The 17,182-nt window shown below is 39.0% G+C and overlaps 1 protein-coding gene across 4 annotated transcripts in view; it reads right to left on the bottom strand.

The window, feature by feature from the left end:
* Positions 1-17,182, bottom strand: part of brf1a (BRF1 general transcription factor IIIB subunit a) — a 47,249-nt gene that overhangs the window by 16,884 nt on the left and 13,183 nt on the right. For all 4 annotated transcript variants that reach the window (XM_073873415.1, XM_073873414.1, XM_073873413.1 and 1 more), the window contains 6 exons: positions 16,983-17,132; positions 15,406-15,499; positions 13,861-13,987; positions 13,708-13,747; positions 13,494-13,586; positions 12,200-12,457 (listed from right to left, as the gene is read on the bottom strand). In XM_073873415.1, coding sequence (XP_073729516.1) covers positions 12,200-12,457; positions 13,494-13,586; positions 13,708-13,747; positions 13,861-13,987; positions 15,406-15,499; positions 16,983-17,132 — 762 coding nt within the window. The remainder of the gene's footprint in view (positions 1-12,199; positions 12,458-13,493; positions 13,587-13,707; positions 13,748-13,860; positions 13,988-15,405; positions 15,500-16,982; positions 17,133-17,182) is intronic.

Below are 17,182 nucleotides of genomic sequence, written 5' to 3'. Positions count from 1 at the left end.
CCATCTATTTACGTAACTATCAACACACGCGTGACCTTGCTTGTAAAACCCAGCTAAAGTCATTTTGTGCCCTGAAAAGTGAAGCCAAAACGTCTCGATTGCCCCCCAGTGACTGGTCCCAGTATAGGTCATAAACCCCGCCTCCCTCATGTTATTCAATGGGACTTAAGACCAACTAAACAATTTAAATACACTTCAATTATCTTTTTTCCGAAGCTGGTTTTTGTCATTTACTGTAGTATCTATCACACTGATGTGATTTGTGTTTGTTTTTAAAATAAGTTTGTTTTTAGTTAGTTATTTAATGCTATAAAAACAGCAGTGTCACGTCATGATTGATAGCTGTGATATTCGCATTCTGCGTGAGCGAGGGCGGGGCCTTGCTTTTGCGGCTTTCCCTCCTGCTCACTACTGCGCAGGTCTTGTCTCAAAATCGCTACTGCGCAGGCTCAAGACCCAAGATGTCAGCGTCATATCAGGACACTGACGGCTTCACTTTTCACCAATTGAAGAGAGCGAATGAGTGTCGTCCATCTTTTTTTACAGATTAAACGGGTTGCAATCACTTAATTTTAAACTGCGGTGCTTAAATACGTGTACAAATGTTACGTTTTTGTGACCACGCGCACAGCAACGTGATGTGGGCGCGCAACCTTGAATTAAAAAATACTTTGAGTTAAGTGTGTGCGCTCAATCTGAATGGACTGCTTAAACTTCAGCAGCAAATAAGGTGACTATAAATTGTAAAACATATATCCTGCCAAACTGGCTAGTGATTTAACATCATTACCACAAAAGCTGAACATGACTTTCATAATTTCATTTACTGTGACCCTGTCGCAGACGCCCCTCACCCTTCATTTCCAAAAACTCATTGAATCTAGACGAATCACAAGAATGATCTATTTTAGATCAAAGACAGTAGCCTGGGTGCCAGCCGATCTTAGACCCCGCCCACAACATTTTGAGAATGGGAAGATCGTTCTGGGGTTTCTGCGTTGTGGAGCTACTATGCTAGACCCAAAGCTGGTCAAACCAATCAAATTGTCAGGGCGGGCTTTATACGATGATGGACAGATAATCAACAGTAACGTAATGCACCACGTCACCAAAGGGCGCGTGTGTTGAATCTGTTTACAACGAAATGGCTGCCGCTTTAGAGTTCAGATGTGTGGATTCTGACATTGAGTCTGTTCTAAAAGATATCGACAGAGCATTGATTTTAAAAGAGGAACAGAGAAACGCGAGCAAGGCATTTGTTGATGTTTTGCCGTCCTTCCTACGGGATTCGGCAAAAGTTGGTCGCAACTGAAATGGGTATCACGGCGATGCAACTCTGCGTGCATGACGAGATGGATATAATTAGCGGTCGTTGCCAGCTTCTTGTCGGAAGCCCGGAATCGTGGTTGCTGAATAAGTGGAGGGACATGCTAGGCTCCAATATTTTCAAGCGAACGTAATGGGTATCGTCGTGGATGAAGTTCACCTAACGTACAAATGGTAAGAGATAGTCTAACTGTATGACTTAGTAAATACTTAATGTTGTGATATAAATGAAATGTTGTAAACATAGTAGGTGTTGATTTACATTCGCTAACTCAGACTTAGTATAATCACAATGTTAGTGTCATTGTAGCGAAATAACTAGCAGTTCGGTCAGGCTGCTAAAGACGTCATTTCAACATAACACACTCCGTTGCTCTGATTGGTCGTAGGTCTATCCAATTGAGTGCAGAGGCATTTTTCGGTTGAGACACGCCTCATAATTATAGCTCAATGGAGCGGTATCAGACTCAAATTCTGACTAGAATTGAGTTTGACAACGTCAGGCTACAAAAACAGCCAATTTCGCAGAAATGTGACAAGTTTGCACCCCGATTAAAAATAAAGTGAAACCGATGAGTGAAATCAAACTTTGATGCTCCTAATCTCAAAGTTAGATAATGACACTTTAGCCTGGATTTCACAGACAGGGTCACAAATATTACATCTGAGAGCTGTGTAGTGTTGCATTTCAAGGGTTAAAGACAACAAGATTTTAACAGGATGGCTTTGAATGACAGCTTGAAAACATGCAGGACTTTTATTTACAGTTTTATATTTTATTTATTTACACCAAGACCAGTTGTTTATAAAACGGTTAGTGCAGATACACAGAATATCTCAGTTTAACCCCAAAAACTTAAAATCTCCTTTTAAGGAAAATCACATGGCAAACAAGACATACACAAAAACAAACACACACACACACACACACACACACACACACACTTGAGAATGAGTTTAAGACCTGCTCTAAGGCAAAGACCACAAAGTCCTCTGGCCTGCTGGGATCATTTTAACAGAGATTCAACAGCAGCAGCAACATCCAGTGTTATTCTCCCTTTGCCTAGTTTTCCTCTTTTTCAAGTCCAGGACTTCCCTTCCCCCAGCCCTAGACTCTTCTCTTTCTGCCTGGAGATTGTTGGCAACGCTTCACAAGTTTGCTTTATAGAGCATCTCTCTCTCATGCTGTAATGGGGATTGAGTTAGAGAGAAAAAAACTAAATGTTAGGGAAATTCTGGTTTCTCGCTTCTGAGCAGGGAGACCTTAATGCCAACAGATCCCATGAGTCAGGAAACATGACCTTATCTTAGCACTCAGATCTTAACACACACAGATGAAACAAACGCACACACCAACACTGCCCATTAAACGCACTGTGCCATGACTCACACGTGTGTGATGTAGTGAACGTGAATAGCAGATTTGAGTTTCAACAGGTAAAATAAAACCACATCAGAGAGAGAAACCAGATACTAAGTGCAGCTGGATCCATCAAAAGTAGATGAATCAAAAGAAAGAGGGTTTCATCTTCCCTGCTAGGGCTGGCACAATATCTAAACTTCAGCAGACCATACCAATACTTTTCAAATTCTTAATTAAAATGTTTTTTTAAAAAATGTTGTGTGTTCCTGTAGCTTAATTGGAAGAGGATTGCGTTAACAACAATGCAAAGGTTGTGGATTCGATTCAAAGGGAACACCCAATGTGCATACATTGAATGCATTGTATGTTGCTTTGGATAAAAAGTGGCCAAATGTATAGATGTAAACCGTTACAAAACAACCCCGACATATCAGTCTAGTTAATGATACCAGTCATAAAACTGAATAGGACTTTTATTTTACTTTGATTTAGAACCAAAGTAGCATTAAGCCCGTAGAAAGTCTGTTTTTAATGTGTACACGAACTAGGAATGCATAAAGATTAATTGCGATTAATCTATAGGAGAAAAAAGCTCTTGTTTACATGATATATGTGTGTGTGAACTGTGTATAATAGTTATGTATATATATATATATATATATATATATATATATATATATATATATATATATATATATATATATATATATATACTAATCCTGGGGCGACAGTGGCTCAGTGGTTCATGTAGGTTGTCTACAAACCGGAAGGTTGGTGGTTCAATCCCCGGCTCCACCGGACCAAGTGTCGAGGTGTCCTTGAGCAAGACACCTAACCCCAGCTGCTCCCGACGAGCTGGATGGCGCCTTGCATGGCTGACTCCGCCGTCGGTGTATGAATGTGTGCGTGAATGGGTGAATGTGAGGCAAACTTGTAAAGCGCTTTGGATGGCCATAGGTCTGTTAAAAGCGCTATATAAATGCAGTCCATTTACCATTTACATATATATATATATATATAAATATGCACACATGCATGTATAATTTTAAGAAAGTTTATATATTTATATATAATATAAATTCTACAAAAATATACAAAATTTATATACACAAACACCGTCTAAACCGTAAACATTTCTTAAAAATATACATGCATGTGTCTGCATTTATTTATACAAAGTTATTATACACAGTTCACACACACATATATCATGTAAACAAAAAGTTTTATTCTGCTATAGATTAATCACGATTAATCGTTATGCATCCCTAAGTCACGAACGTATGCACACCGTCAAACGCACAGCCTTGCAAAGTATAGTTTATTTGACTTGTACATGAAAACAGACATTCAATGTATGCACATTAAGCCAAAATGCAATGCATGTTCTGGGATACATACTACTTTCTTCTGTAGATGCATGCGTGAAATATGCGTACAATGTATGCTGGGTTTAAAAAATCCGTCAGTGCGAGTACAGTACGCGCACACTCTTCTATTTAAGGATTAGTCAATTTTCTTAAAAAAATCCAGATAATTTACTTACCACCATGTCATCTAAAATGTTGATGTCTTTCTTTGTTCAGTCGAGAAGAAATTATGTTTTTTGAGGAAAACATTTCAGGATTTTTCTCATTTTAATAGACGGTAATGGACCCCAACACTTAACAGTTTTAATGCAGTTAAAAATTTCAGTTTCAAAGGACTCTAAACGATCCCAAACAAGGCATAAGGGTCTTAATCTAGCGAAGCGATTGTCATTTTTTGCAAGAAAAAAAAATATGCATTTTAACACCACAACTTCTCGTCTTCCTTCGGCTGTGTGACAAGCCAGCGCTACCTCACGTAATTGCTTCGAAAGGTCACGTGTTACATATATGAATCGCACATTTGCGGACCATTTTAAACAATAAATTGACACAAAGACATTAATTAGTATCATTCGACATACAACAATGTCCAAACGGTCCTTTTCCACACTTGGGCGTAGATTTGCATAAAGTCATCTGTGACCTCTTGACGTGAAGATGTATTACGTGAGGTCGCACTGGCTCGTCACACAGTCGGAGGAAGATGAGAAGTTGTTATTTAAAAGTGCGTATTTTGTATTTTTCTTGCCAAAAAAATGACAACCGCGTCGCTAGATAAGACCCTTATGCCTCGTTTGAGATCATTTAGAGTTCTTTGAAACTGCAATTTTAAACTGCAATGAAACTGTTAAGTGTTGGGGTCCAATAAAGTCCATTAAAATTAGAAAAATCCTGGAATGTTTTCCTCAAAAAACATAATTTCTTCTCGACTGAACAAAGAAAGACATCAACATTTTGGATGACATGGTGGTGAGTAAATTATCTGGATTTTTTTTTTAAGAAAATTGACTAATCCTTTAACAAAGACCCTCACGTATACGTAAAAAATATTGACTTTATTTTGGCCTTTACGTTTGACATCCATAGTACCTGAAAAAAACCTCACCTAAATCCAGAAACACAAACACACACACACACACACACACACACACACACACACACACACAAAAGACCTAAAAGATTTAAGTGCAACAAATTACAAAGGAGAGAGAAAACAAATTACCAACTCCACCTAACAACTAATCATTCTCTCCCGCTTCATCTATTCGTCTCTCTGATCTTCAATCCAAAACCATTTTTGTCCTAAGGGCAAATTTTATAAAAACACTGAGCATACACTGCAATGCTAACGTGTAATTTGACTGTGTCTTTGTGTGTGTGTTCAGGAACAGTTCAAAGGCCCTCTCAGGAACACCTGTTCAGTGTCAAGCACTGTGTCCGACTAAAGATGTACAGATATGTCCGGACTGACAACTCCTTTTATCCTCTTTCTGGACCATATTCACTATTGAACACAAGCAGGAGCTCCCCAAATGCAATCATTTGATAACGTCACTCAAACTGACTGGATGGTCAGGAGAACAAACGCTGAATGCCAGGGACGGGAATGATTGGACAATGGAGATGCAAAGATATGGAATGGGATGGGGGGGGTTTCTTTTGGAGGAGAAGTGGGCAGACAGGCCCATTAAAAACTGACCCCTTCTTACCCCTCTGACTTCCCAGGGGAAGCCCCTCGCCCACTCACACACCTGCTACAACCGCCTACATCGCCCAGAGGCTGAAGAGGAAAAAAAACGAACGGGAATGTCAAGAGAAAGGATACGCATGTGCTTTTTTCTTCACACTCTACTGTACATGTGCACACCACAGATGGGGGAGGGTTACACTGAAATGTAAATGTAACAGTGAAGGACGGGGAAAATTATTCGAACAGATTTTATTCATGAGATTCTCCCATTCTCACACGTTCAGTTGCCTTTCAGGTGTTAAATCTTGACAAGAAAATCTGCCTCATGGGAGCCCGCACACAGATTTTTCTGTCAATGTATGTTAACGGTACGCTGGATGTGTCTATCACATGAAAATAGCCTCCTGCAGACATTCGTTTTTTCCCTGCATGTCTATCGGGGAGTCAAACTCTCACGATGTCATATTTCTCACAGATAGTAGCGGTCTTGTCGGATGACATCACATCACTGTCAGTGCTTCAAACATTCTTCATTAGCCGAAAAGCAAAGCAATAAATGAGCAACAAGAATGATAAGAAACAGAATTAAACGGCAGAATAAAATAAGAAGGAAAACTAAACCCATAAATCACAAATGTGTCAGGTTTAAAACGAGCAAAAAGTTATGACAATTTCATAGTTAAACAGTTTCTAAAACTAGATACTAATCTATCAAAGTCACAACCAGAGCCAGAAAATACATGAAATATTTAGATATATCAAATATTCATAAATGTAAGATAATTGTGCTGGCAATATTAATAAATTATACATTGTGTGTTTTAGGATTATTTTAATGTGCTGTTTATATGACCATAATGTTTTCTAAAGACTGCAACAGTGGATTCGTTTTTGATCACTCCATGCTTTGGGAAATATAATGCTGCGTTCAGACCAGCCGCGGAAGAGGCGTCAAGCGCAAGTGATTTAAATTTTAAGTCAATGTGAAGACGCGTTAATACGCGTCTGGAGGTCTCGCGACGCGAATGAGGTGTTTAGTGTGGCGCGTTAGACGCGATTCCGCCTCGTTCGTGCGAATGGCGCGAATTGAGCTTTGCTGCAGCAAACGCGCGAGTTGAAATTTGAACGTTGGCGGAAAAACGTGCCGCGTTAACCAATCAGGAGCTTGTTCTAGTAGTGACGTGATTACAGAAAGCGAGCAGAATTGCAGAAACCCCTACCATGACAAGAATTTCCACGTTGATGTCTCGTTGACTAGAATTTTATTCACAGCTTTCACGTGCCAATGAAGCGAGTAAACTTAAAATGTTCAAGCGGCAAACTAGACGCAGTAGAGGTGATGTTGACCCCTCAAACGCAGATGGTGTGGACCCACGGTAAGAGAGGTAGAATGTGTTATACTAATAATAATAACAACCATAATTAATACTAAACTTTATAATAATAAACACTAAAAATATATTTTAAAACTAAAATGATGTGAAATTTGGAAAGTTGATTCATCTGATTCAATCAAATCAAACAGTTCACTCAAAACTTTACACAAAAATTTGCTTTGACTGTAAAGTAAATGCTTTGGTAAAAAAGGCAAATATAAATAAAATATTGGTATTTAATACTATGCATTACATTCATGCCAGGGCTTGACATTAACTTTTTGAGCAACTTGTCCTTCGGACAAGTAAATTTGTGTTTTACTTGTCCATGCACAAAAGTCACTTGTCCAGGTAAAGATTTATAATATAATGTATTTTTTGTGTTTTGCTAATCAGTGGCGGAGCAAGGGATTTTCAGTGGTGGCCAGGCAGAGTTACTCTGGTGGCACATAAAATCTCTATCATCCATCCTTATAATACTTTTAAGTATTATAGGTGTGTTAATAAGAATAATGTATAACATACAATTGCTACAATACTTGAATTTTAATTAAAATTGAGATTAACATACAATTTATAGTCATAATTCAACCTCATGTTTTTTTAAACTACTTAATCAAATAAAACTTTTGAAATTTACTTTGAAACCAGGATTTATATCTCCCATTGCTGAAAATACTATAGAGAACAGAAAATCATGTGAATTTAGGCCACTAAAATGTATTTTACTAAGATTCATTTGGCTGCTTCTTGCTACTCTTTCTGAAGAATGATGCTATATCTGCTGCCTTTCTCTTCATTTTTCCCACATTTCAATGATTGTAGAAAAGTGTCACCTTTAATAAATGGACTAATCCGATCACCACTGTTGTTAAGTGCGAAATGGACTGTTCCAAAACTTTCCGCTAGAGAGTCTGCGCAGTGTCGGAAAATAGAGCAGGTGAATGATAACGGGAAAGGAGATCGGCTGAATAGTGTAAATAGTTATAGTTTAAATAAGCAGGATTGATTCAAATCAAAGGACGTTTTGTGGACTGTGCGTGCATTATACTAAACACACATCTATGCACATTTAATAAAGTCAACGATTTGAATACTTTAAGTGAGACATACTTGTTCTAACCGGACAAACTGTAGCCTTCAACCAAACCCGGACTAGCAATTAAAGCAAAATAATAGAAGATTTTTCAATGATTTGTCTGACATAAAAACACTAAAGCAAAACATTACCATGTTTTAAAACTTATTCGAATAAATGTATTTATGGATTATCTGTTATATATATAAAATCAATCTTAAACCTATCATTTACGCTGTAATGTTTGTTTGGGATTTTTAATGTACAGTGACGAACTCTGTCAGATTCAAATCGCTGTCGCGCAGCACGCACACACACACACACAGTACATGTAAACGTGTGTGTCGGCGTGCCGCACTCTCTGTTCAATATTCCGCTCGGTGTTTGCGCTGCGTGTTCTGCTCTGTCGTTAACGGCACATAACGTGAAGTAACATTCATTGAAATTTAACTTGTCCAGTCGGACAACTAATTTTCTCTTACACTTGTCCTACAAAAAATCCACTTGTCCCGGACAAGCGGACAAGCCTTAATGTCGAGCCCTGCATGCATTTAATATTTGTGATAGATAGACTAATATATTGCAGCATCTGATATATCATCCAAAATGTGTAATATTTGAATTATCTATATTGGCCAATTGGCCTTTCAATCGGCAAATATATCTTTCTTTTCCTTTAATATGTTATTTGTAATGAAAATACACTCTGATGTAAAGCCAAAGTCTGACAAGACAGTAAAATTACGAATCATTATTCACTTTTTAATGTGAAGCTATGTATGTTTAATGTTACACACAACAACACTCTGGTGTGCAGCAAAGTCTTATTCAAACAGCACAGAAAGGTGTCATTATGCATGACAAATGTTTATTTAGTTTCCAATTTCTCCCATTTTGTCTCTTTGTGTCTCTCATTGATTTGCTTCTCATTTACTGTAATTACATGCGTGTTATATAGGCCAATCAGCCAATGCTTTTTCAATATCGGTATCATAAGAAAAAAAAAACATATTGGTCAACCACTAATAAAAATACAATTACACACTTTGAAGACTGACAAAGGCACATCTGTGTCCGTTTCAAAACCCTTATGAATGTGAATCACTGCCACTTTTAGCCCATCTGTCCTCTACAAACCTCAAACAGCTGTCCAGAGGATCCATTAAAGACGTGCAGGAAGAATAAATGTCAGTCACACACTTCTCCTGTGAAAGGCACCTCTCCCTCCCCTTCTCTGTCTCCATCTCCTCCCACTTTACTCCTTTTTCCTAGTGTAAATGCCCACTTAGTCCAAAGACAATGGAAGATACAGGGGATTTCACTTGTGATTGGATCGGAGTGTGCAAAAATGATCTTAAAACAGGGTGTAAATGACCTCATAATGAAAAATTAACAGTATTCAGAGGGAAGACAGACAACCTGTCAATCAAGCAAAAAGAATAAAGCATAGAAAGATGCTCAGTGTAATGCAGACGATGCTACTTCCTGCTGTGTGGTCAGCAAGGGGGGTCAGCAAAGACAGTGAGTGACCATCTGGAGACACACACTGCCCCTGTGTATTGTTAAGATCACAGGCTCTCCGCCCTCTCAAAGCATTATACTACATTACACACACACACACAAAAAACAGGGAAACAACTCTAACAAACTCAATGAATAAAACTGATTTCAGAAAAACAGAAAAGTTTAACAAGGCAGAATTAGAAAGAGGATTGGTGCCTACAGACACTGTTCTAGATTTGTGCAAAATATGAAGAGTTTGGTTGCAAAACGCGATAAACACAATTTTAACGCAAAATCCAATATCCGGCATGTTATTCTGTCATCTTTTCTCAATTTTTTCTAAACCGCGACAAACGCTAGTCCTCCTCCTCAGCAGAATGCAATAAATCTGCTTAACCTATCACAGCGCACCATTCCATACATTGTGAACCAAACTCTTCATATAAATATTGTCGCTTTATTAATGCTAGCTCCTAATATACCTCATATTAGCCAGTTTCTAAGCCAGCATTAAATATTGTTTATAGTATCTTTTGCCCAAAATGCATTATGACAAGCTCAGAGAAAAACTAATTCAAGATGGTGGATGATGTGAACATTTTGTTTCTAAATGAACTACTATTTAATTCACAATTACATTCACTACTATTTTCATTTTTGACATTTTACTACATTTGCAAACGTGGGGCTCACAAGTATAGCCAAAACCACACACGCACGCACGTACGTACACACGGGAACTAGATCACTCCAACAAGCATCTTATTGTCTGAAATAGAACAATAAGCACACCCAAAAATAAGGGAATTGATGGACAAGAGTAAACAGACAGACAAAAACCTGCAGCAGACAGTCTGAAAACCAGGCCACAGGTGTATACACACACACACAAAGCCATGTTTTCAGGGTTGTCCATATAAAAATATACTTTCCTTAAAGGTCACACTAGACTTCCATTCAATGCGATATATATGAATGTGGATGCTAAAGTGCACAACACAGTTTTGGAAAATGTGCAATAATTATTTGCAAATTGTTGAAGCCATAGATCAAGTCATCATAACCTGTTGCCAACATTCAATGCGACTCTAGCGTGACTACAGTCTCACCCACTGAAATAAAAGACAGGTTTGCCCTGTTATATAAAAGTTAAACTTCACGCATCATAAGCACTGGCAATCTAGTGCCAAAAGCCCTCTGCTGCTACGAGTCATGATTTCCCAACTCCACCAAACTAACACACACACAGCGCACCAGCAGGTCTCACGAGATATCAAACGCACGCAGAGCCAGCATTGGTGGGTGGATGAAAGACAGTGCGTTAAAGACAAGGTGCTGTGTTCAATTAGTACTTCAAAAGAGGGGGCTTCCACTTCCTCCACCCAATACAAATCATCCTCAACCAATCGAAAACATGACAACACGTGATATCACAAAATCTGACAACCTGCCAGAACTTTACCCTGGGAGCTTACCAGCTACAGCTCTTCTGCCTGTGATGAACAAAGTCATATTTTCTTTTAAAGGCTCTCATAAAAATGCAACAACCAAGAGATGTTATGCAATAAGTCATACAGATAAACAAGTCTTGGGTTCAGTTCTGCAGAGACTGGTTAACTTGTGTGAATGTGGTTATAGGCTGAAAGATTGTAAAAGGAGTCACTTCAGTTAACAGAGAGGTGAATTAGGTATAGAAGTGACACTATCATTAAAGGCGGAGGGCACAATGTTTGAAAAACGCTTTGGAAAAGGAGACGGGGCGACTACCAAAACACACTTATAGCCAATCAGCAGTAAGGTGCGTGTCTACTAACTGACATCCTTGCCAGGTTGCGTATGTGTGGGGCGGGTCTTTTAAAGCGCAACTAAACCCCTGGTCAAAGCCTGACTCCACCCACATGCAATATTTGAAAATGCAAGAAAAGTGGGCAGATCCCAACGGAGATAGAGGGGACAAACTAAGCTCGTACCAAGCATGTGGTGAGATTGTAACAAGGGCGTGGTGAGCTTGAAACTGCTTACGTCACAAGTTACTTTTTGGACCCAACAGCCAATAGGAAAATTCAACTGCAGTAGTCACCGTTCAACCTGAAGAGGGCAGCACTCAGAGACGTTTTTACACCATATATTGAAGTATTGAAACACTTTATATCCAAAGGTCAAAAACTTACTAAAATCAATGAACAGCACTAATAAACCATCATTCTTACAGATCATTAACTAAAAAAAGTTGGTTAAGGGTTTAGTTACTCTTTAAAAGAAGGTCCAGATTCTATTGGGGTAGGGGCGTGTTTGTTTAGGTGAATTCAAATATCAACATTGGCTTTCAAACATTGTGCACTCCGCCTTTAAATGCTGCATGTTTGCTAGAGATCAAACTCATGACCTTTGAGTTGCAAATGCAATGCTTTAGCAACTAAGCTACAGGAATGCTAAAAAAAAAAAGAAGTCACTCCTCCCTCAGTCTGAAAATGGAGTGAACTACTTGCTTACCGTTTTCTTTTTCCTCTCTCATTTTGGTTATAGACTCAGGCAGGCCCAAACTGGCAGCAGTGGGCAGCGTCCCAAGCAATAATGACAACGATGGCCGTTTGGATGGGGAAACTTTGTCATCCTTCCGCTCATCTCTACTTGCATCCATTTCACCAAAACCTGAATCTTTGCACAGGTGAGATGCTGCCGCCCTAAGCTCTTCGTCTTCTCCATCATCACCAACAAGAAGACTAGAGGATGCTAAGGATATGACATCATCTAAAAAGCAAGAAGCAAAAGAGAAAATATAAATACAAATCTCTTGAATCACAACAACATAAAAAATGAAGACTGAGGGATAAAACAAACATTGCGGTACTATTTCTTAAAAAATAACCTACCTCTGGGGAATTTCAATATTGATAACATTAAGAATTGACCTTTTAATAATTAAGCCATACTGACACATCAATCTCTTCAATACACTCAATACACAGATGGCAGCCTCCGAGCTGCCCGAAACCGTTTTGCTACCATAAGAAATTACACAAATCGACAAGGCAGCATGAAGGAAAATCCTTTATTTTTCCCTCAATATAACGATTCATACTGGGCACGCCAGAAAATATCGATAAATGTGAGTATCGCAATATTTTGTTGGGCAGTACTGTATAAATTCTCAACAAAAAGCTATATCGATATTGTAAAAATTTAAATCATACAAGATTCATGACATTTGCTTTGTTTGGAGTTTACATCCCGACCACTAGATAGAATTCATTCTTATCTCTGAACAGTGACAGGAAGTACTAGCATAGGGGAGCAACACAAATTTTTGCTAAGGTTTACATATCGTGGTGTGCCTAAGGTTACCGTCTAGATTTACCCCTGTATCGCGATATGTACCTTATCACCAGATTCTAATAATAATAACTCCTTGAAGAACAATAGGGTCCTCGCACCTCAGAAACAAACATGCATGAAAAGACAAACCCAGACTCTCGCACAAACAAACACTCCCACGCTCGCAGGCTTAATTAACTCCCCACTGTAATCACTCCATTAGAGATATCATGCATGAGAAAGCACTGGATCTCTGGCATTGTGGGTAAAGTTGAACAGGGAGTTAATCGGACAAAAATCTAAACAAAGAATTTCTGCACTTCACTTCCTGAAGACAAAGGTACGTTGTTCTTTAGGTGAGCAGCAGTTCTGACCAATCAATGAGCAATTCTGAACAACATGATCATTTGACTGCAAAAGCTTTCAGTATTGACATCTACACTGTGTTTATATTTTTGTGTGTCGGTTATACCTTCTCTAGAAGAGGATGCATAAATCCCTCTGGGTTTGGGCCTACAGCTTTCCAGCTCTATTTCAATCTCATCCTGATACCCACAGATTTCACCTGCAGAACACATACAAATGAACCCACAGCAACACATCCTTATTCAGTCAACACATTAGGTTTGTTTAAAGATCAATAATGCAAATTAGAGTATACATTTCTTTGTAAATGTTAGGGTTACCTTCAATATCATCGACTTTCTTTGCAAGTTCCTGCTCAATCTGTTAAAAGGATTTGGCAGAGAAAGATTTAGGCAAATGGCATTCAAGCATAAACCAATAAAGTTTATATACATTTTTAAATCTCTAATTGAAAGTGTCACGTGATTTGTAACCTGTTTTAGTTTTTGCTTCCTGAGTCCAGCCGTGAATGAGGGTGGGTCACACTCCTGCTCCAGGTCCACCTTCATGAACTCCTCAATGGTGAGCTCACTGGTGGGCGTGTCCTCAAACTCATTTAGCCTGTCAATCAAATATCATTGTAATGGTGCCTAAGATGTTAATTATAAAGTATGAATAACATTATTACATAAATACACTCACCTAAAGGATTATTAGGAACACCTTACTAATACTGTATTTGATAATTTATTAATACTGTTTTTGACCCCCTTTCGTCTTCAGAACTGCCTTAATTCTACGTGGCATTGATTCAACAAGGTGCTGAAAGCATTCTTTAGAAATGTTGGCCCATATTGATAGGATAGCAATAGCATCTTGCAGTTGATGGAGATTTGTGGGATGCACATCCAGGGAACGAAGCATATGTTCCACCACATCCCAAAGATGCTCTATTAGGTTGAGATCTGGTGACTGTGGGGGCCATTTTAGTACAGTGAACTTATTGTCATGTTCAAGAAACCAATTTGAAATGATTCGAGCTTTGTGACATGGTGCATTATCCTGCTGGAAGTAGCCATCAGAGGATGGGTACATGGTGGTCATAAAGGGATGGATATGGTCAGAAACAATGCTCAGGTAGGCCGTAGCATTTAAAAGATACCCTATTGACACTAAGGGGCCTAAACTGTGCCAAGAAAACATCCCCCACACCATTACACCAGCACCACCAGCCTGCACAGTGGTAACAAGACATGATGGATCCATGTTCTCATTCTGTTTACGCCAAATTCTGACTATACCATCTGAATGTCTCAACAGAAATCGATACTCATCAGACCAGGCAACATTTTTCCAGTCTTTAACTGTCCAATTTTGGTGAGCTCGTGCAAATCTCTTTTTCCTATTTGTAGTGGAGATGCATGGTACCCGGTGGGGTCTTCTGCTGTTGTAGCCCATCCGCCTCAAGGTTGTGCGTGTTGTGGCTTCACAAATGCTTTGCTGCATACCTCGGTTGTAACGAGTGGTTATTTCACTCAGTTGGTCTTCTATCAGCTTGAATCAGTCGGTTCATTCTCCTCTGACCTCTAGCATCAACAAGGCATTTTTGCCCACAGGACTGCCGCATACTGGATGTTTTCCCTTTTCATTCTTTGCAAACCCTAGGAATGGTTGTGCGTGAAAATCCCAGTAACTGAGCAGATTTTGAAATACTCAGACAGGTCCGTCTGGCACCAATAACCATGCCACGCTCAAAATTGCTTAAATCACCTTTCTTTCCCATTCTGACATTCAGTTTGGAGTTCAGGAGATTGTCTTGACCAGGACCACACCCCTAAATGCATTGGAGCAACTGCCATGTGATTGGTTGATTAGATAATTGCATTAATGAGAATTGAACAGGTGTTCCTAATAAACCTTTAGGTGAGTGTATGGTAGTGATATAGCTATAAAAATAATAAGCATCACTTTATATGCTTATGGCTTTCAGACAAAACGCACACTTTGCACATTTGTTATTGTTTAGATAAAAATCTCACCTTTTTCTCAATGTAGCCTCACACACTTTTACCACACTAATCACTTCCTTAATTGTTCGACGGAAATCGTGCATGCGAGCGGCAACCAAGAGAGCTGCGAAAACACAAACATGCTTTCAGAAAAAGAAACATAGAGCAAAAAATTGTGGAGAAAGAGGGAGTCTAGGTAAATATAAAACTTTAATAGGCTTTAGAAAAGTGTGTTCGCTGTACCTGCATCCCTGCTGACTCACCTCAGGCAGAACAAACAGACATTAAATGCACCTGTAATATTGCAGAGCCCCAGATGCCTGTTTCACTCTGTTTCATTAAAGAAACATGAGGAACCAGATGCACTTCTGAACTATATGACAAACTGGAGAGGGCGAACACATCACAACAGAACTGTGTGTGTGCACACTGCATGAAGGTGTATGCAAACTGAAAATATATTAGAAATCTTTGAGTTTAATGATGCTTGGCAAGTCAACACTAAACCAAATCATTGTAATTCACATTTTCTCTCGTAGTTCAAGCAACACAGCTTATTTTAAAAACATGCTATTGCAATCTTTATTCACAGTGGACACTGTTACCCAATAGCCCAAGGGATTATTGTAGCAAAGTAACACCCACTTTTCACAATCCAATCAATTCCCAATTGATAAAATCAAGTTGAGTTCAATATCCTATTATGGTGAAAAATGCATCTTAGTAGAACTGGTTCTGAATGGTTTGATTTTAATGAAGCGCTAAGTTTAAACATCACTACATACACTGCCATTCTCCTTAACCTTAAAAGGTTCTTGTGCAAACAGTAGCTATCAAAAAAGCCCTCTCTACTGTTAACCCCACAGGAACAAAAACCAATCTGCGTTCCAGCTATTACACAAGCGCTATTCAACGAGCCTGAGGCTTTCATCACATTCAGTCTTCTGTGTCTGTCTTCATTTTGGGTCTTTCACACTTTCTTTCTCTGTCAGTCTGTCTGTCCCTCTCAAGCCTCTGATCTCTTGCTGCGAAACAAACTCTTTAAAACTCAAGCTTCCTCTTTTCGCAGTCCTGACTCCTAAAAGATTAATGGCATATTAATTATTCAGATTTTGCAATGAAGGGGGGCAGAGAAACCCAAGCTGAGAGGCAGGACGAGTGAGTTATTTTAAAAGCTTAATTACTGTACAGAGTAAAACTCTGCCTAAAAGTTAACACAAAACACGAAAGTGCAGAATGGAAATAAAAATGTTATTGACGACACTGCAATAAAAATGTAATGCACTGCATCTCTTCTGCAATTAAGCTTTTACAATGCAAATAACTCTTTTGCCCTACTGAATATAATAAGAGCAAAAATCTAAATAAAGATGGGGGTGCGCTCTTTATGATTTGAGGAAATGTTCGAGAAAAATAACATTGTGTGACTAGTATAAAACTTTACGTTCTAAAGGAGATTTTTGGAAAGAGAATCCCAAATTTAGGAAAGGGAAACGCTTGATGTTTTGCTGATGGTGTATGTGCTTATGCGCATGTAACAAAGCAACCCTTCACTAGCTCACATCATTAAAGAGGTCGCACCATTAGGGGAGGGTTGCCATGGTTACCTGCTCCGCAGAGGCCCGAAGGTCTCCGTCCCGTGTGCATCCAGTCTCTCTTCATCCTCTGCAAGAGACGCAATGCCGTCATCGAAACCTCGTGACTCTTCTCCCCAAATTCCAGCATTTGCGTAAAACGCGGAATATAAAGACACGGATCTGTAACAAACAAAACTCTCAGAATCACAAAAACAGACAAAACACATCTC

Source organism: Misgurnus anguillicaudatus, chromosome 11, assembly GCF_027580225.2.
Source record: "Misgurnus anguillicaudatus chromosome 11, ASM2758022v2, whole genome shotgun sequence".
Classification (NCBI taxonomy): Eukaryota; Metazoa; Chordata; class Actinopteri; order Cypriniformes; family Cobitidae; genus Misgurnus; species Misgurnus anguillicaudatus.
This window is presented reverse-complemented; position numbering and strand designations above follow the sequence as displayed.